The sequence below is a fragment of the Dermacentor variabilis genome, chromosome 3 (assembly GCF_050947875.1).
Source record: "Dermacentor variabilis isolate Ectoservices chromosome 3, ASM5094787v1, whole genome shotgun sequence".
NCBI lineage: Eukaryota > Metazoa > Arthropoda > Arachnida > Ixodida > Ixodidae > Dermacentor > Dermacentor variabilis.
The window spans coordinates 73,876,611-73,896,506 of record NC_134570.1 but is presented as its reverse complement, the minus strand read 5'-3'; the positions used below and the strand labels follow the sequence as shown (position 1 = coordinate 73,896,506).

Genomic DNA, 19,896 nt, shown 5'->3' with positions numbered 1-19,896 from the left:
CAAGCACTACGGATTACGCTGGAATGTCCAGTGAAAAATATGCGCACACACACACACACACACACACACACACACACACACACACACACACACACACACACACACACACACACACACACACACACACACACACACACACACACACACATATATATATATATATATATATCACTCGTTTGACCTGTAGATCAGATTTCGACGGCCAACGTGTGCGCTCGCTACTAACGCTGCGTTTCAATGTCACTTCTTTATCTCGGCACAAGTTTACCCAATAAATAGTTAGCGTCGTAACCCGCAGTTGTACCACTGCGTATTACTTCGTCATAACTAAAACGGGATGGTACGCTCCAGGCTAGCTTGTGGCATTATACTGCAAGAATATCGCTGTTTATTCGTGTGCATGTGGTATGCTTTATGAAACTTAATGATGTCTTTAAATTTTCTGTTTATTCATGATCAAGTTTTTTTAAGGTTTGGAAGTCGCTAAGTAGCTATGTGCAATTTACGCAAAACAAGAAGAATACCTTAGGATGATTTGTTCCAATGATGAGATTTCGAATTTACAAGCACAAAAAAAAAAAATCACCGACGATTACGATACACCCTAATGCCAAATTTGAGCGCAGCTCTATACCTGTTTTTATTGCGCTTTTCTATATTATGTATACTGATTGTATAGGTACACGGGTTATATTAGGAAGAGAACGCTGTAAGTAGCGTAGCTAGCGGACACAATCTGTCTCGTGCGGCACAGTGCAAACGAAGCGAAATCTGGCCTGAACTGCCTCTCTAATCGGGAGATCGCGAGAGGCAGCGCGTGGGTGACGTGTGGGCGCGATACACTTCAGCCGCCGCAGACAGACCTCCGCTCATGCAACGCTGTGTTTCCACACACACGACACGGGCTACTCTGGCACCATATCGTAGCCATCGTCGCCTCACAGCCCGTCTTGCGCGGCACTACGCTTTTCTTCTCACGCTTTTGTTCCACCAACGACGAAAGCGGCGCTTCGTCGCGGGGAGATCGTGCGACCAGTGCCAGGGGCGATAACAAAGAGGGAAGCATCCCATCGAGCCTTACTCGTAGCCGGTCGCCATCGCCCCCTGCTGGTCGTCCGCATGCTAGCAATGCGGACGAGCGTAACCCTTCCCACTTCATGCCACCCTGGACTCCCTGGACTCATGCCACCCTGGCAATTCAGGGCATTCGCAGGGCGTTTTCCCTGCGCTCCTCCTCCACTTTCCTCACCGCGCTTTCTTCTTTCATCTCCCGCTCCGCTCCGCGTTCGTTTTCATCTTTCGCTGTGCTTGTTCGTTCGGTTACGAGGTACGACACCGATGCAAGCTGACGCTCATCACAGGAACAGGCGCCTGAGGCTGGCGCTCTAAAAGCAATTATGCAGAATTAACGCATATGTTGTAATCTATGCGACGCGAATTTTGTAAAGCAGTTAATGGGATGCTATCCATTTGTTCATTTCATTTCTGCGTCCTCGGCATAAAAAACTGGCACACGCATGTGCTTTCGCGCACCTGTACGACGCAATGGAACAACTCTTATATTACCTTGCATTTATTCATTTCTTATTTGTTCTAAATCTACCGGCCGCTTCTTGGCCAATCTCGCATTGTGGATAATTAACATCATCACCACCGTCATATAAAACACGTGATCATTTTAAGGTGGCCGCAAGAAAGGTCTTACTGGCTTTATTTTCACATTATCAGCAATTTCAGTGGCATATGTCGGCGTAATACTTTGTAGACATGATATTCATTCAGATATCTACCCACCAGTGTTTCTTCCTTTTGTGATGGTCAAACCTGGTGAGAGTGCTTTAAGGTCAGCGACCCTCGGTTTGTTGCGTAAGCACAAGCTGTTTCCACATAGACATATATTTTTTTTCGCACAGGAACCATTAAGATCCAACACAACTTTGGAATCTAAATGACCCGAATCTTGTTTAAGTTGCCCAGAGCGCCTATGTTGGGTCGTTTTCCAGTAATTCCGGAGGTCTTTCTTTATTTAAATATTATTTTAATTGGCGAGATAGCAGCAGTGTTGGACGACAGGCGCAAGTGCACATGTGCATTATACGCACAAGTTTTATGTCCAGGATATATTGCTTGATTGCTGAGAATGTAATACTAACTGGAAAAACGAACCAAACAGAGATATTACTAACTAAAGCTCGCAGCAGAGGTGAAACATTACGTTGAAATTGCCTTAAGTGCCAGCGACGCGAAGCACCACCGGCTAAACCCGCCGGGCTATTGCAACCCGTTGCAGTACCGGAAACGCCGTTTGCTCAATTTGGAATGTACCTTCTCGGCCCCTTTCCAATGTCTGACAGCGGCAACAGATGGGTCTTAGCCGTGACGGAATAGCTCACCCGATACGCGGGAACCTACGCGATTCCGAGTGGCACGATCACAGACATGCTTTGCGTGCACGTCGATGTGGAGCACAAGGACTGGAACAAAATATTACCACACGTCCCATTCGCATATAATACGGCACGCTAGGAAACAAGTCAATACGATGCTTGATGCTGTGCAGCCTCGTGACTACAACGATTCAGACGCAAACGCCGCAGAATTCACTGAGTGCGCCGGGGAAGCACGACAGCTCGCGCACTGTCAGAAGAACTACACGGCAAGAACGTGACGCCCGACGATACAATCTCCGCCACCAATTCGTCGCCCCGAGGGAAAGGGTCTGCGTTAGGTATCCGGTTCGACGCCGAGGCTTCCCTGAGAAATTTCCACGCCGATACTTGGGACCATCCAAGGTTCTGCGCCGTATTAGCGACGTGAATTACGAGGTCTCAGGTGACGGTTCATGCTGCTCCAAACGCCGTCAACAGGTGTCTGAGGTAGTCCACGTGGTGCGCATGAAGCCGTATCTTTCTGAATGATGTGGACACCGACAAGCCGTTTATCGAGTCTAACGATTACCGTTTCACGATGCTCGATATCGAGGGAGGGTAATGTCGCATGACTATTTGTGCCAACTACACCCATACGACGACAAAGACGACGACGTGCTCGAGAGTACGAGCACGACAAAGAAAATAAAAAAGACGTTCTTTTGTGCTGGCCTGAATCCTGCACGTCCTTCTCGAGTACAACGCGGTACTTGCAGCAATAAAGCCCCTGCGCTTTGTGACCTGCGACAATATATTGTGGACTAACATTTCATGTTATATAAGCTGTCTATTTGGCGAGAGACGTTACGCGATAATGAGGTTTGTCGGACAAGCAAAAATTCTGTTTGAAGGGAAACTTATGACATATTTGATCGACTGTCTACTTGTTCAACGCTACAGTGAACTTTCGCAGCACAGTTCTCAACCTTACGCCGTGCCTTTAGCCATAAGTGTTATTAAATCTTATTGTTATTCCGTCTCAGTTTGAAGTCTTGCACCTACCACACCAAGGAAGAAGATGATGTCAGGGCTTGTTTTACGTTCTCGTCGCGTGCCGAACCAGAAGAAGAAGACAGACAGTGCGGTCAGGCAGCTGCCTCTCTGGCTCCGGGCTCAAACCGTCGTGGCACAGGCATCCTCCTCGACGACATGCGGTCTTCTAGTAAGTTTTATTAGTTCTCGGCCTCCGCCATCCCTCTGTACAAGCAAGCAAGTAAGATGCAGTTTTCTGGCTCAGAGAATTAAATTGCCGATGATTGTTGTCGGCAGCTGTACTTCATTAAGAGCTCGAAATGCATGTGGCTAAGAAGAGTACACCAGGAGGCGCTGAACACTTTATCACATTAGCGTCTGCGGCGTAGTCATTCTGGCACGGCGGCCGCGCTTTAATGGGGGGCTAAATGCTAAAATGCCCATGCACTTAGATTTAGGTGCACGTTAAGGAATCCTAGGGGGTTTAAATTTCCGGAGTCCTGATAATCAGAGCGTGGTCCTGGCACGTAAAACCCTATAATGTAACTTCAAAGAGCGTAGGTTTGGGCATGTTGGTATTCCATAACTTTTACGTTCTTAGCTCACAAAACGGATGAGAGACAGAGGTATGACGCGGACATAACGCTGTGTCCGTGTCGTACCTCTGTATCTCGTCCCTTCTTGTGCGCTAAAAACCTAAAACTTAAAATTTAATTTTGTTTATCTTTCTGTCATTTCTGTTTATGTCTACGTTATGGTGACATAATTTTCGTTCAACGTTTAACTGAACTACTTGCGCCAGTGTAGCCGGTTTCGGATGTTACCAACCGAATGTAGCCAAAGAAGATATGGGGGAAATTAACTGTTCTTTGAACTGAGAAATCGAAATAGTAAAGAAAAGGAAAATGAAAGACGACGGAAAAGTAACTTACCGGGGGAAGCCCACATTGTCTACATTAGGCGAGTGATGCTACAGCAATTTAGCTGTAGCGACGGCTGTCCCAACGTCAAATTTCCGGTGCGTTATGTATATGCGCTAGACCTAACGATGGTAGTGTTGGCTCGCGCCACTTAGGACTATGGTGGCTGATGGGCCACGTTATTTTAAGTGTAGGCGTCACGTAGAACGTGAATTTTAGCGTCATGCAACTGACTAATAAATCCTTGTACGCTACATTATCGCATTAAGTCTGCCAGATCTGAGGTCCTTCCTACTTACAGAGGGGCTCAATTTTTTTGTTACAAATGCATGAAGTTAAAGCAGAATGAAGGCAACCGTTCCTTTGCTTCAGTATCTGTGTGCTACAGTTTTCTTGTAAAATGGAGCCCCTTGGTTCCCTTTAGACTTCTTGCTAGTTTGTAATGTAACTATTTCAATTATTCTTTGCCGTGGATTAGGGCACTGTGGGTCAGGGTTCTATTATTCTCTTTATGCAAAAAAAGAGGCCTTTTCCTGACATGAAGATATCACCGGAGCAACATCAAAGAAGGTGAGTGAGGTAACGTTCTCTTGATCAGACTATCCAAGAAGGAAGTCTGGACAAATATTCTCCGAAATATATTACTTCGTTCAAAATTTACACGAGGTAAGGGCCTAGAGTACTTCAAAGAGCAACGAATGCTCTCGCTATAATTGAAAAAGTGAGAATACCACCTTATAATCACAAATATGACGTGTTTACAAGCCGCGATGTCAAGCCGCAGCCTTCTAAAGTACGACGCGAATTTGTTTTTCTCGCTCGCAAGTGGCTAATCCCTAGTCAAATGTTTATGTTAGAAGTCTATAGGCAATATTTCATAGGCCAAGTACTTGCAGTGAAGCGAAGAAGCTCAGACTTTCTGTGGCTTCTACTATCGAAGAAAAAAAATACTTATGCCCCTACACCATTAACATATTGAGATCCCGTATAAGAACCAGTCTGCTGTCATATATCATAATGGGTCTAAGAGACAGGCACCGTATGATATATCAGAACATTCGGGTTTTTATATGGGATCCAAATAATTTTATTATGGGATTATCGGACATGAAACATGTGGGTTTCCAATAGTGCAGCGTCGCGGAATGTCACGCGTTCCATTCCAGGAGCCCTCTGTCATCAAAGGCGAGGCTTGCCATCGTGTCCAGCGCTGGTGACCACCTGGTTTGTCTGCGCATGTATGCCAGGCACAGCAGAGGGCGTTGGTCTATACCGCAGGATCGCCGTGCACCGCTCCCTGGCGGACATCATCCCGGTGGCAGGATGTGAGTACACGCAACGATCGCCGCCACTCACTTGGTGCGGGCTGGTCTGTACTATCTTCATTGTTATCACGGCGTGCTTTAACTAAACTCCTTTTTAAAATGTGCATATTGATAAGATCTCTTATGCACTAGCTATCAGTCACGTACAGGTACATGCAATCTCGGAGCACGTGCCGGGCATTACTTTGTTTTAAAATTATTCCGCGGTTGTTTACGGGCTGCAATAAAAAAAAGAAGGTAGCAGTTTCACCCGAAAGTCGAAGCATCGATTGGGATAGCAAATTAGCGGTCAGCTATAGGAAGCAAGGAGGACCATTTTTATCGGCCTTATAAACTTGTAAGCACACGCATGCTAACTAAAATAAGCATGGTGTCACGCGCGAACAGGGAAACATGAACACATCCCACTCGATATCAGCGGAAACTCGCTGTCAAAACGCTGCAGTCAGGAAACGTGGCAGCAGCAGCGAGCGAATTGACCTTCGTGTAGCCGCTCGCATCAACGCGAAGTATGCCGCGAAAATACGGCGCTGTGCCGACTCTGCACTCCTTTCAGATGGTTTTGAAGATACGGTGGCCCGACCGGCCGCCCGGTGCAGGACGTGCCCCCCTCTCCCCCTTCCCCCCCCCAGTACTTGCGCGCAACGGAAGCCGGCGCGCTTCGTCCCCAGTTTCCACCGTTGCGTGCGCGACATTGAGCCGCGGTCGCCGGCTCATCCTCGTGCGCTTTCACTGCAGCATATGGCACGCTGCGATGATTTTATCGCCTTTGGACTTCACACGGAACCTCGCGGCGATGGCGACGTCGGCGGCAGAAATGCGCCTGGAATGTGGATATAATTGCTATCGCAAAAAAAGAAAAGAAAACATGATGTCACAGGGTTTATTAGGTCGTCGCCACGCTCGACCTCTAGTTCCCATGACTTCATCAGAAGCTGACCGCTACTTGCACTTGGGCTAGACTATTCATACTTATTACGGTGCAATAGGCCGCAAAATGAAGTGAATTAATTCCAGGAGTTGAAAGAGCAATAAACTTTTTGTATTGCGACAGAAACTCGAAAGCCCGTACCCGTAAGCCTTCTCGCAGGTGTCCACAGAGCACAGAAATAGTAGGTCGCACAAGAACTCGCAATACCACTCTCACGAGTTCAGAACTATGCACGGCGGCTGTTAATTTCAGAAACTGTGACGTCGTTTATTTGCACGCTATCAACGTATATAGATAGGGAAAAGAAAGATAGTAACCATGCAAAAGCAAAGAAATCATCGCGCAGCCGCATCGAAAATATTCTAGGCTCGTTTGTGGAACAAGGGGCGCTGCCGTTTCAGAGCTATATTCTGACTGCGTGTTCGACTGTGACGGTGTTTTTGACGCCGCTTTCAGGGCGCGAGTACTGCGATGGCGGTAGATGGGCCTACAAGTCGCCGTACTGCGGAAACGTGACCAATATGGACCCCAATTTTTCAGAAAGTAAGTTAACATTTAGGTTGTAACCTCCTACGGATATGTCCTTAGTTTATTCAGCCGGTGATGGTTGCTGCTTCAACACCAGTCTGCCATGTAGTGATGAATTATAATTGCAAATTAGACCGGTTCTTGAAAGCTGTCCACTTGCAGAAAGAAAAAAAGGTTGAGAGATAAAAGTAGAGGTTGAAATATAATTATATATATATATATATATATATATATATATGGAAACTGTTGTGATGTTTTCAACGCAGTGCCCTGAAATCTATGAAGTCGGGCAGGGTGTAGAAATGGATTTTCTTTGTCATATAGTGGCATATACAGGGTGTCTCAGCTAACTTTAGCCAGAGTTTAAACGTGTGTGACTACCATGTAGCTGGACAGAACAAAGCTAATGTTGTTTGCTGTCGCTTGAAGAGACTCAAACAACCTTTCCATTCCGTCGAAATGGATAATTAGTCTTACTTATATGATTAACTTCTCCAATACGCTTAATTAGATTGAAAGTGCCAATGAGAAAATCGTAGAGCGACGTGAAAAAATCCGGATACAATTTTCTGTTCCTCAATACGTGCTATGTAAATGTGTTTTTCCGAGCGTGAAAGTAGCTCGCGAACACGTAGTGCCTCGAGTGGCCGGTCGCGCGGCAATTTACTACTGCTCATTATTTCAAGCTTTCGTTATGAAGTTCCGTCTTGTTTAGGTAGAAACATTAAATAGATAGTTATCACAGATCACAATCGCACGCGAGACACCAAAGGAAAATCAACAATTTGCAGTGTCACCTTTTTAACGGCGCGATTATTGGCAGTGTCCCAATGGTAGTACTTCAGTGTAGGGAAACAAAAAACACGTGCTACTATCCTTAATCCAGCGATTACATGCGTATTGAGGAAAAAAGAAAACATCTTGCTATCGTCTTATTCCTGGAAACAATTATACTAAATATTAGGCATCAAGCCAGCTTACTGAGCAAGTGGGACACAAAAAATAATTCGCATGAAATGGAATCAAACGAAGTTTATTTTCTTTAATTAGAGAGAAGTTAGCACCGCATAAATGCTGCTAAACTATGCAACGTAACGAGGTGGCCCCCCTTTAGTAACTGGCAGCTTTTGACAGTAGTTACAAAAACACTAAAAACACACACAAGCAAGCACTGCTTCGTAGCAGTAATCACGGACGCAGATGTAAATAAGAATAATACACAGAATATAATGGTAAATTATGTAGGCAAAGCACAGTCTTTTACACACAAGAAATGGATAGAGAAAACGGGGTCACTCGGAAGCTTTAGCATATTTTTGCCCACGAATGTCACGTAAGTTCTTCAAAGAAATAAAGAAAAGGTATAATTCAATGTGACACAGGACCGTTTAGCAGTGTGCGCAATGTAAACCGGAGCATTCGTTTTTTATAATCAGTAGGGCAGCAACTGATATGCAACTGTTCCAGATGGCGAGTGTCGCCTATTGTTATGTTCTCATTAAGCGGCGCTAACTGCATAATTCTTTTGTCATTCCTGCTGATATTTAATTTATAAAAGCGACTTAGTTCAACTTGGTATATTGGCAATATGCTAACAATACGATTTTTTTATTTAAACAATGCCCGTGTGCGAGAAAGGTATGCAGCAGAAGATATTCACTGAATAACTTGCTTTTCCAGTAACACAAACTGATTTATATTTTGTGTAGTTGTGGTTGACCAGACTAATGAACCATATTTAGGCATCGAAGAGAGGAGAGAGCTGTGTATTATGAAAATTCACTGGCGTTGAAAATTTATTACGGTTTAACCGCACGAAACTAAGAGCGTGAGATAATTTGTTAATTACGTAATATATGTGCGTATGCCATGTTATACGTTCCGAGAAATTATGATCCGTAAAACCCTGGACTAAAAGTTGACTGCGACTACGAGGTGGGGTTGCGGCCTTGCTCTTGATACTGTAGGATTCGGGGGTCGTGGCCTCGGGGTCTGGCGTCAGACAGAGGGTCGCTCTCTAGCCTGCGTCGCCGGTGCGTCACACGGAGGCTAAGCGGGCCCCCGCCGTCGTCGGAGTTTTCTTGACGAGGATTGTTTCTCTCGTGAAGATTGCGAGGTAGAGAGGATGACGAACGGAACAGGGGCTTTATTTGCACTGGAAACGCAAACCTATTCACATAGAACAAGGCGTGCGAGTACTGACCGGAACACTGAGCGCCGTGCACTGTTCTCGTAACACGAGCTACAGGTCAGAAGACTACATCTTTCGGGGAGAGCACACCAGCAAACTATAGCACACCCTAGCTACACCAAAGGTGTCCGCTTTTAACCCCTCCGTCCTCCCTAGATCCCTAGGCCACGGCAAATTCGTGGTCACGCCATCTTCCACTCAGAGCACTCGCAGTCGCCTTGAGGGCGAGGGTATGCACAATTACTCCGGCACCTTTGTTCACGGAACGCGATCGGAGAAATACCCCCGGGTGCCCACGTCACTGCCCCAGAAAAAGAATGGGATGCCCGTAGACAGAGGTGTCACGCTCGACTCCATCTGCGCTTCTTGGCTCGTGGTTTGGCCAGCAGCGACCGTAACGAAGCGTCAGACAACGCACTTTTCCTGGAGTTTCTCGGTCCCAGCGTCGGGGTCGGCGACCAAGTGCCATCCATCAACCCCGTAGTCGTCAAACTTGTCTCGCCTTGGTGTCGCCGCTATCTGTCTGAGGTGACGTATTGTGAGCCTCACGAAGGGATTCGTCGCAGTAGGGCAGGAGAGGCTGGAAGGTCGCTTCCCCAGCTGACCGATTGTAACAGCAGGCACTCACTGTTTAACAAGTTCTCGTGTACGTTCGTTTCCTAAATTTGCTATTCTAAATAGTTTCAGTAGCAGTTTATCGCACTTTGCTGCCAAACACCTTGCAGGTTACCTAAAGTAAACCTTCCCTTGTAGTCCTGTTCGGTAGACTACGCAGATGAATTAGTTACAGAAACAGCTAAATACGCCAGTAAAATAAAAATGTGGGGCGTCAGTACTGGCTGTCAAAATTTCATGATAACTTCCTATCTACGGAGCATGGAGCACTTGCGTATTGTTGGTGACGTGGTCCTCGGGGTATCTTAAATAAGTAAAAAAGAGACACAAATCTCAAACTTTCAATGGAAGGTTTCTAGTATTTATGTTAGAAACTACATAAAATTTCCGTATAATTTTCAATTTCGAAAGCAGACAAGAATGGTGGTTCAGATTTTTTCCTTGATCATGGGTCATCGGCAACGACCACATTAATTCGTTCATACACAGACTGCATCTGTGTAACATAGTGCAGGAGTAAAGGGCCGGCGACTACTCTTTAGCACTTCTCTATTCTTTTTTTTTCGCTCTTCGCCACTCCGAACAACGATCTTTGCAAAGCAACTTTACGAAATGACCCGGTGACTGTTAATATTGTATCTACACAAAATCTACGTATGTATACCATGTTAATGGCTTATTTTCTACGGAGTGTACTGGCAACGCCGCTGTATATTCATGACGTCCAGCTCTGCAGCTTGAATATAAATAGTAACTTTCATTAATATTCTGGGGCCAAATACATAAAGCTTTTCGCTAATGGTAAGTGCTCTTTCCCATAAGGCGGCCGTATTCGTAAATAATATTTTGAAGGCGAAAAATTCAACGCTATGCTCAGGACAACCCGCAAATATTAGACGGGACAAGCACTGCATGGTATTTTGAAGGTAAAAAATTCACTTTCGGGGTTTTCCTGGATCTTGCGCTGAATTTTTCACCTTCAAAATACCATGTACCAACTGGCCCCAGCAGAAGTTTTATCTTTCGAATGATAGAAGTGGCTGAAATTTTCTTTTGACAAAAATTTCTTGCGTAAGACGTTTTTACGAATACGAAGCTTTCATCCGTTTTCCGAAACATATTTTTGCGCTTGAACTGTTCGTGAGAGCACATTCAAGCAAATCGGGATGTTAGACATGTCCTTAGAATAAGCGGCCTGTCGATGGCAAAGAGCACTTATTGATGAAAACTTTTGCTACTTGGGTCTCTCGATCATAAAAAGATAGGAAGGGGGAAGGGGAGGCCAACTGCTGCATCCTGTGTTTTCTCTTCTGTCGTTCCCACCGCAACCCTCTAACGATGTTCAGGCGAGAACAGGGGTCCAGAGTTTTGTTTATTTCAGCAGGCCTTCCTCTTTCTTGAGTGCGACCTTCCTATTTTATTTATGGCATCTTTGAATGCTTCCTTCGATCAGACTAGTCTGGTCTGAAGAGCGGCACTCAATATGTATTTCGAGAATACGCAGACCTTAAACCTGGCGCTGAATGGAACTTATCATGGCATGGAAATGAGGCCGAAGACATATCGGTTCTCGAGCGCATGTAATTTGCTTTGCACCTTAACTATCTTACTACACTGAGCATGTATCCCCTCAGGGCAGAGTTGAACGTGGCACGCCAGACATTGAGCTTTATGTGTGGTCTATGCCTGGTGGAGACGACTTAATCGCGTAACGAGGCTTTGTTGTTTTGTAGCACTCTAGGAATACCTTGAAGTGACCACTCGATGCTGTCTTAACATAGCCTACTGAGAGACCTGCATTACATGATGGTTGATTTGATGATCTCGCTGCTTGGCCCCTCAGATCAAGACGTGTGGCCGCACTTCGAGAAGGCATGCGGCAATGCTGGCCAGTCGCCCATCAACATCGACTTCCTGCAGACCAGCTTCAAGAGCTTCGGGCCCATTGCATTCCTCGGCTACAATGTGCCCTTCCGCTTCAAGGTGGAGAATGGAGGACATGCCCGTGAGTGAATGGGCAATGGAAAAAGTAAAAAGAAAATAACCTGGCATCAGCTTCGCAGAAGATGCGTTTTGCAAGGGACGTTCCTTTTGTGTTGGCTCGTTAGTTGCTGCAGTGTTGTAACCAATCTCTCTTAAACGGAAATTAAATTGGGGATGACTGTAGACTCTTTAGACACGCCATATCCACCATCATTTGCATAAATATGCCTAAAAAATTGGTCTTCTCGAACGAGCGTTGTCGCTGGACACGCAATTTACAATAAATGGTATTAAGCATGAGGATATATGCTTAACACACCATTTGAATATATCGTCTTGCATATAGAGCTATATATAAGACGATATATAGATAGAGAGTCTTCGAGCTATGTACAGTCCTCCAAAATTAAAAGACGTATCTTGTTACATATTATCGGTGCCTTCTTATGCATTGCTTCTGTGTTGGCCAAAGAAGTGGTTTAGATGAACTGGATTGCATTTCTTAGATATTTTTTGCTAATCAGGCCTTAGACATCGTTGCCCACGTTTTCGCATCTGTACTCCTATCTCACAAGTGGTTCGCAGCACATGGTTAATAGGATGGCTAACTGCGCCTCGAGATGTGTTCATCCGCATCGCGTCATCTGCTCACCGGATGTTGAACTGGCGGCGTACGACGTGTAGGCGCAGTGGTCATAACATGTCACGTATCACTCTAACGTACCATGTAGCAATAAAAAATATTTCATAGTTCCATTAATCTCATAGTTGCAGCCGGAACTACATTCCACTGCTAAAGTATATTGTATCTGTGTACACCTCATACCTTCGGTAGCATTGCAAATGACTTGGATGTAGTATACACGACAATATGGAGTATACAAGATAGAGTATATAGATAAACGACTAGATGGAGTATAGCGGAAATAGTCGTTTCACGGGAAATGATGCACCGGAATGTCTACAACTTCTGGCGCACAAAACGTTAGCGGCTATATTGTAAGGAATAAGACAGTGCAATTAATCAACATGCACAGTGACTTTTGCTTTGAGACTAAGTTCTTACTGTTATTTCGCTGAATCGGTACCACCGTCCTGCATACGTAAGTTTGCAAGACTCTGCAGAATGTGTGATTAGTAATGGAACTACCGCGAGAGATGATGCAGCTTCGTGATTGGAGTGTACACGCACAACACACGGTATGTATTGCAGTGTACATCACGCCTGAGAATGCGCATCTGGAGTCGTACGGGGGTCCGCTGCCCGCTCGCTACACGCTATCCAAGGCCGTCTTCCGATTCGGCAACGAGACCAGTGAGCGCGGCTCGGAGCACACGCTCGACGGACGAAACTTCGCGGCCGAGGTACGGAAACACACGAGCATAGCGCCTTCGCCATTCAACTGGTGAGATCAGATGCACTTCGTCAATGGGGATCGGAGCGGGGCGACGACAAGGCATGAAGAGGATACATGTCTCGTCCCACAACGTGCTCTGTAGTCACTAATAACGAAATACCAAGTAGCCCAATTATCCATCCTACTGCAGATGTAATTCGCAAGTAATCTTTTTAGCTATTTAACGTCAGCCAAAGGTACATTTTGTCTTCAATGTCCCCATATTGATTGTCGAAATCTGCGTCAGCCGTAAGGTGTTCAAAGATATGTGTTCGCATCGGTATGCATGTACGTTAGGGGAGAAGCACCAGAGTTGATGAGCACTGCTGTTTGGTTAATTGGTTAAGATGTTTGTTACATGCAGTGCTAGCCCGGAAGTCCGGGCATGCAATAGCTTCACGCGTTCGTCTCTTTCGCAGTTCAGGAATCTGCGACCACATGTCTATGGGTTCAATGTCGCGTAGGTAGCCGTGTAGCAGGCATGAGATCTCCTTATGAACTATCCTCGGCCTTTCGGGGAGCAGCATCTGTTCCACGCACGCATTTGGAAATCCTCTTGTTCGCATGTTGCCAAGTAGAGTACTGCTTACGCGCTAAGCCATTTGCTAGGCGTGTTATGGTCAACCGTTGGTGTTTACCACAGGGGAGCAAAGCAAACGACAAGCGGCTATGAGTGCACGGCCCTCGGGAGCCATGTCTGTTGAAGATTAAGTCAATATTGCAGATTTATTTCTTTTGTTTTCTTCCTTCGGCAATGGCTTGGACGATACCGTGCCACCACGATCGCTCGGATTGTGCACGAGGGACGGCAGATAATAAAATATTTAAAAAAATAATATGTTTCACCTTTGTAAGCGCAGATTTAAACAAAGGTGTTACGTGCTTGTTTCTTCAGTTCGGTTTTTTTTCCTTCGTTATGTTCTCTCTTTATTAATTTCTGCAAAGAGTGCCATGCGGTTTCACGAACGAAGTAGAATACGTCTGTTGTTTTGTGCCGCATGTGCCGGTGTCGCACATTGCTTTGCACATGCTTGATAATCAGTTTTTTTTTTACTCATTCCATGCATTTATTCATTTCCGTCAAAGTAGCTATGGGAAGTGCGCTTCGTCAAGCTGTTTTTGAGGTTTTTCAGGCAGGTTTTTCCTGACTTCCTGAATTTTTTCTCCAAGGGAGAAAAAATATATATCTTTTTCGAATTGAAATGTTACAAAGTGTAGAGAACCTGAGTTCACTGTTTTCAAATGTTGCGAAGCCTGTCTGACAGCCTGTGATAATACGTTGGGCTTTTTTTTTTTTGTGACGGTCGCGTAGCACCATTAGCCGTGGCAATTTCTGAACAGCCGCGTTTAGAATATTTTTTTTTGTTAAGCACAGCCCGTATGCATCGCATTGACAGGTTCAGACACACGCGCCCGGTGGTTTCAGCAACAATTTGAACTTTATATAATGCAAGAATTTGGTCGTCTCCCTGCCGTGCTCTTTCCCCCAGCTCCAGCTTCTGATGTCCTGCGAGAAGCCAACGCCTACCGACTGCCTTCGGCGTGACAAAGGGTTGGCCATATTCGTCATTCTCTTTGAGGTAAGCGCCTATTTTTAGCGCAGCCACGCAGCGTGACACTCGCATTGACGTCACTATATATATATATATATATTGACGTCACTATATATATATATATATATATATATATATATATATATATATATATATATATATATATATATATATATGCTGCGAAAAGTACGCGCGCGCTATAGGCGGCGTCTCGGAGGCAGCAAACGCGCCGCGGACACTCGAAGCAGCGACACTGCCGGCTCGTGTTTGCTTTACCCTCTGCTCTTTTGTGAGAGCGAACTTCTCTGTCTTCTTTTTCCACAGTCGTTGTCCAGCTCTGCCTCAGTCGTAAGACATTCGATGCGTAATCGCTTATGCGTAGAGAGATAACCAGACAAATCCGCCTCCATTCCACCTGTGAAAGTGGATGTACAGAGAAGCTGGTGCGAACGTTAGACAAGGGCTACCACCCCAACTGAACGAGATGAAAGGGGGTTAACCGAGGGGCCCGATTTTTATTAATCATGCCATAAGAAGACCCCCCCCCCCCCCAACAAACAATGACACCAAGAAAAACATAGAGGACATTGCTTGTGCTTACTAATTGAATAAAAGAAATAAATTAATGGAAATAAAAGTGGATTACAAAACAACTCTCCGCAGGTGAGAAGAATCCAAGGTCTTCGCATAACCCACAAAGAATGTTCTACTTCCATCGCCAAGGTTTTTGAGTGGTGGCGCCGGCTAACACTCCCAGGGTTCTAGTAGCGAAACATAAAAACCCAAGAAAGTGGATGGGAAAACAGCGCCGCGGCAGCTCAGTTGGTAGAGAATCGCACACGTAATGCGAGGACGTGGGACCGTTCCCCAAATGCGGCAAGTCGTTTTTTTCATCCACTTTCATTTCCATTATTATTTTTATTTCTTTATTTCACTTAGCAAGGGCAAGTAATTTCCCCTATGTTTTCCTTGGTGTCATTATTTGTTGGCTTCTCGTCACCCCAACTGAAGCACCCCAACTACAAGCGACGTACGCACCGCGCTCACGCACGTGTGCGGAAGTGCAGCGCACATCCTCATTCTGCCAGGCCATCTGTCATGCGCAACTGCTTTATTGAACTAAACTAATAAATGAATGTAAATTGCCTCAGAAAATGCGTAGAATACGACTTACACACAAACTGTAGACATGATAGCTTCGGATTGTAATACGACTATACGAGAAAACGTAATTCTGTTACGCGGAAACTGAAGTAGATAGCCGTTTTACAGCTGCCGATTTGGGTCTTTCATCATATATTTTCATTCTTGTAGACTCCCCCGCCTGGCGCAAGTGCCTTACTGAAGTAATTGAATTTCTCACAATAAGATATGCCAGAAAATTTGTTAAGTACAACTTACCCACATCCTGCAGACGTGATAACATCGGATTGTCATTCGAATGTACGACAAAACATAATTCTATTATGCGGAAGCTCAAACGCAAACTTCTTTTCTCACTGCGGTTTTTTCTGGGTGAGCACGTCACGAAAAATCCCGATCAACTAGAGGCTAGCAGCTTCGCTGTAAAAGTAATTAAATTGTTGTTGTCGGAATATGCAATATTATGCCAGCACGACGTTTCATTTCGTAACTCTGGGCTTTGGAGCTTTATTCTGCCGTACGTTACAACCGAATAACTACGGACAGCACACGCCTAAGCCTGCATAAGGTGGCGAAACCTGGAAACGTGAGTTGCTGAACAGCGTTCTGTTTCGTTGTTTTCGCTTTCAATGTATTTGAAACCCTTGACCAGCGTTATCCACTCAATCTACGCAGATTTGGGGGGACATTCGTTCGATGGAAGATGAGTCACCCAGGTTTCATGCGAATGCGCACACAGTCAATAGCTTGCCGTAAAACAACGCTGCATTTCCGCCACCCAGGTGTAATATTTAGTTATGGTTCACAGACAAACAATCTTCACTAATGGCACAGTGCGGCCCTCCATTCCCTCGCCCATACAAAGAGCCGAAAAATCGAAACCACGGAGGCCCACGTTTTCAAGTTAAGTCACAAGGTAATAGGTTTGGGCATGTTGCTAATTCATCGTAATATAGAAAACATAGCGCAGTAAGCACTTGTCCTGTCTCGACTTGTCCTCGGGCCTTACTGCGCTGTGTTTTCTGCATTTGAAGATGTCTGTTTCCCCGTCGAAGAGCTTCTATTCAAACTACTGTGTGCACGAGGCCTTGCTTTGCTTTCTCTGCCGGTGCTCTTTGTTTATTTTTATTGTCATTTTGTTTTGAGCAATATATTTGCGGGCGCCGGTGCAATATCGATGCACCGTGGAAACTGCACCTGCCGTCTCGAACGCTCCTGACTTCCAGAAACGGGAGGTGTCCAACCCGCCCCTGGACATACTCATCAACGCCACGGAGCACATGACGGCGCGGGGCAACACGACTGAGACGGTCATTCCCATGGCCGTCCTGCTGCCGAACTCGACGGCCAACTACTACCTATACTTGGGCTCGCTCACTTTCCCGCCGTGCACCGGCAAGGCTCTCGTGGTGGTCTTCAACAGCGCCGTCTCCATCGGAGAGATGCAGGCAAGTGACACGTCCGTTGCTGCTTCTCGATATTATGGGCAGCGACTGGCACGTGGCGTAAACAGATTTTCACTGGCATTCTTATTTCGCGGTTGCCTCGAGGCCTGTTAAAGCAAACACACGCGGCCTCAGCCGACATCGAACGCGAAATACTCCTTGCGTGGGTCTAGTCATCCCCGTTTTGTTTGCAATCAACTATAGGTAAACCTGTCGTGGATTAGCGCCTTCTCTACTGATTTCCACGATGACCTGGCGTGACATCCGCAAAGGAGATAACACAACAAAAAAGTCAATACGTTTCTTTCTTCGATATTCCATTGGGATCAAAGGAAAGAATACGTTCGATAGCATTGCGAAGACTGTTAAATATTAGATGGAGAGCACGACGACATGCACTAGGGCGTCTTGTGCAAACGGCGTCCTCGCGTTCACGCGCTTCTTGACTGATTTCAACGGCCAATATGGACGCGTTGCTACTGCTGCCCGGGCAATAAACTCGCACCTTTTCTGCTCATTTACTGCCAAGACTCATTTGCTTCACAAAGATGTCAAATTATGTCATTTTATTTTGCGCTGAATTACGAGTAGTGAAAATCATTCGCTGTATCCACGAAGTAGTTATTAGATGAAATCAGTTCGTAAGTACAAGCACTAGCCAATAGCGACAGCGAGAATATTAGCGATTCCAACAGGCCATTAGCAAAGAGCTCACACTTAAGAAAGGTTTTGCGATTTTTGTCCCTTGGTTTCCTAATGGCTCGCCAGCTCTGACGTACCTACGTGGTGACCTATTTTTGTAGGCTTATTGGCGACGCTATCCTGTTCCAATTTCGAAAAGCTTCAAAAAAGTTTTCAGGCGACAAAGAGCCCTGTAAACAGCATGAGCCATGAGAGCACCCTTCACAACTCTTTCTTTTCCCCGTCTAAGTTGTTGTTTTCTTCCTGATTACGTCGCAATGAGTTTTCCACTAGCAAAAAAATTGCAACGAAGGGATGAAGTACGCAACAGAAGCGCAAATTTGTTCTGCGCAATATTGCGCTTCGACCGTCTGCGCCCTCATTGCCTCCTTTGTAATTTTTTTGTTCCAGTGTAGAAATCGGTGAAACCTAACCATGAACGCGCACAAACTAGCCCCTCTTATTGCTTTACCTAATCTTGTTTCCTTGTCTTAAACTAAACAAGAAAATCTCCTTGTTTTGAGTTGTGGAAACATTTTGTGACATGCAATTTCAGAATGGGTCAAAAGAAAAGCCTCGTGAAACATTGCTACCTTCTGAGATTAACGGTTATTTGAAAACCGGCACAGAATATATAAGTCTAGCATATGAATATTGCATACGAATAGAATACGAAGTAAGTAGTACCGGCACTGGCAATGTTTCCTTGCGGTATCAATGCTTTCCTGCCAAAGCTAGCTGTCTCGAAAGTTTGGGTCTGGAGGAGGCATGATTATTTCTGAGATTTAGATAACTCCAAATAAAATCTCCAGTCCGAAACCGCTATACTGCTGATTTTTCACAGGAGGATCAAAATTATTTTCGCTTTCTCTGTCTCTTCGCCTATTCATAGGTATCACTATGATAAACGATAGTGGCCTCCTAAGTGCGGAACGCTGTTTTCGCGAAGTAGTGAAACGTTTACCAGCATCTTCGTATCGGAAATTTGAGAGTACTTCCCAGTCGTACCTGGTATGGAATATAGAATATGTATCGTGCTCGCACGTACGACTTATCTGATATAGAAAGCGCAGGCGTTTTGCGCAGTGCTGACATTTACCCGAGGTGTGTGTGGGCCATCCCTTATCATACGCCGGTGCGGCATAACACGTATGGTGGAGCCTGATTACGCCTGTTAACTTTGGCGAACTGGTTACCGTAGCGTTCCACGGAACAACACACTTTGACGTTCATCAGCACTTGTCCGATTCATGACTCTGCGGTCGTACTTTGACAGGCGCCAAAATCGTCGCTTTTGTAAAAAATAGAAAAGAAAAAACAATTTTCTTTTAAACGAAGGAATAAACAGCACACCGTCAAAATTAGTTCTCATCCTGTGACAGCAACGTTCTTCATGAGTGTTTGTCCTACACTGCTGGTTCGTGCACATTTTCGTAGCCAACACTGCGGCTCTTCGAATTCGAAACTTGACCTATATGGCCACCAGTACTTTGTTGTGTTAATACAGGGCTTCTTCACAAAGCGGCGCTTTTGACGGCGTGTATGCAGCTGAAGAAGCTGAGGAACAACCTGTACTACTACTTTGGCACCTGCAAGAACAGGGTCGCCGGCAACCTGCGCAAGCCGCAGAAGCTGGGCAACCGCATCGTCTACAGGTCATTCAAGTTCACCGGGGCGGCTACCACCTCAAGGGCTGCTTTGAAAGTGCTGATCGGAGTAGCGGCAGCGACCACTGCCCATTCTGTCGGAAGTGGCCGCACTATTTAATTGCGCAAAAATATTT

General features: G+C 45.5%; 1 protein-coding gene across 1 annotated transcript; it reads left to right on the top strand.

The window, feature by feature from the left end:
- The first annotated feature begins 3,243 nt into the window (after positions 1-3,243).
- LOC142574565 (carbonic anhydrase 1-like) lies at positions 3,244-19,880 on the top strand. The gene is made up of 9 exons (XM_075683617.1): positions 3,244-3,248; positions 3,413-3,591; positions 5,488-5,646; positions 7,034-7,120; positions 11,755-11,916; positions 13,108-13,259; positions 14,782-14,871; positions 17,214-17,435; positions 19,662-19,880. The coding sequence occupies exons 1-9, from the start codon at positions 3,244-3,246 to the stop codon at positions 19,878-19,880; spliced, it is 1,275 nt and encodes a 424-aa protein (XP_075539732.1).
- The last annotated feature ends 16 nt before the right edge of the window (positions 19,881-19,896 follow it).

Coding starts and splice junctions, on each gene's coding strand:
- LOC142574565 (XM_075683617.1), top strand. Junction 5,647..7,033: donor CATCATCCCGGTGGCAGGAT/GTGAGTACACGC, acceptor CGCCGCTTTCAG/GGCGCGAGTACTGCGATGGC. Junction 7,121..11,754: donor GGACCCCAATTTTTCAGAAA/GTAAGTTAACAT, acceptor TTGGCCCCTCAG/ATCAAGACGTGTGGCCGCAC.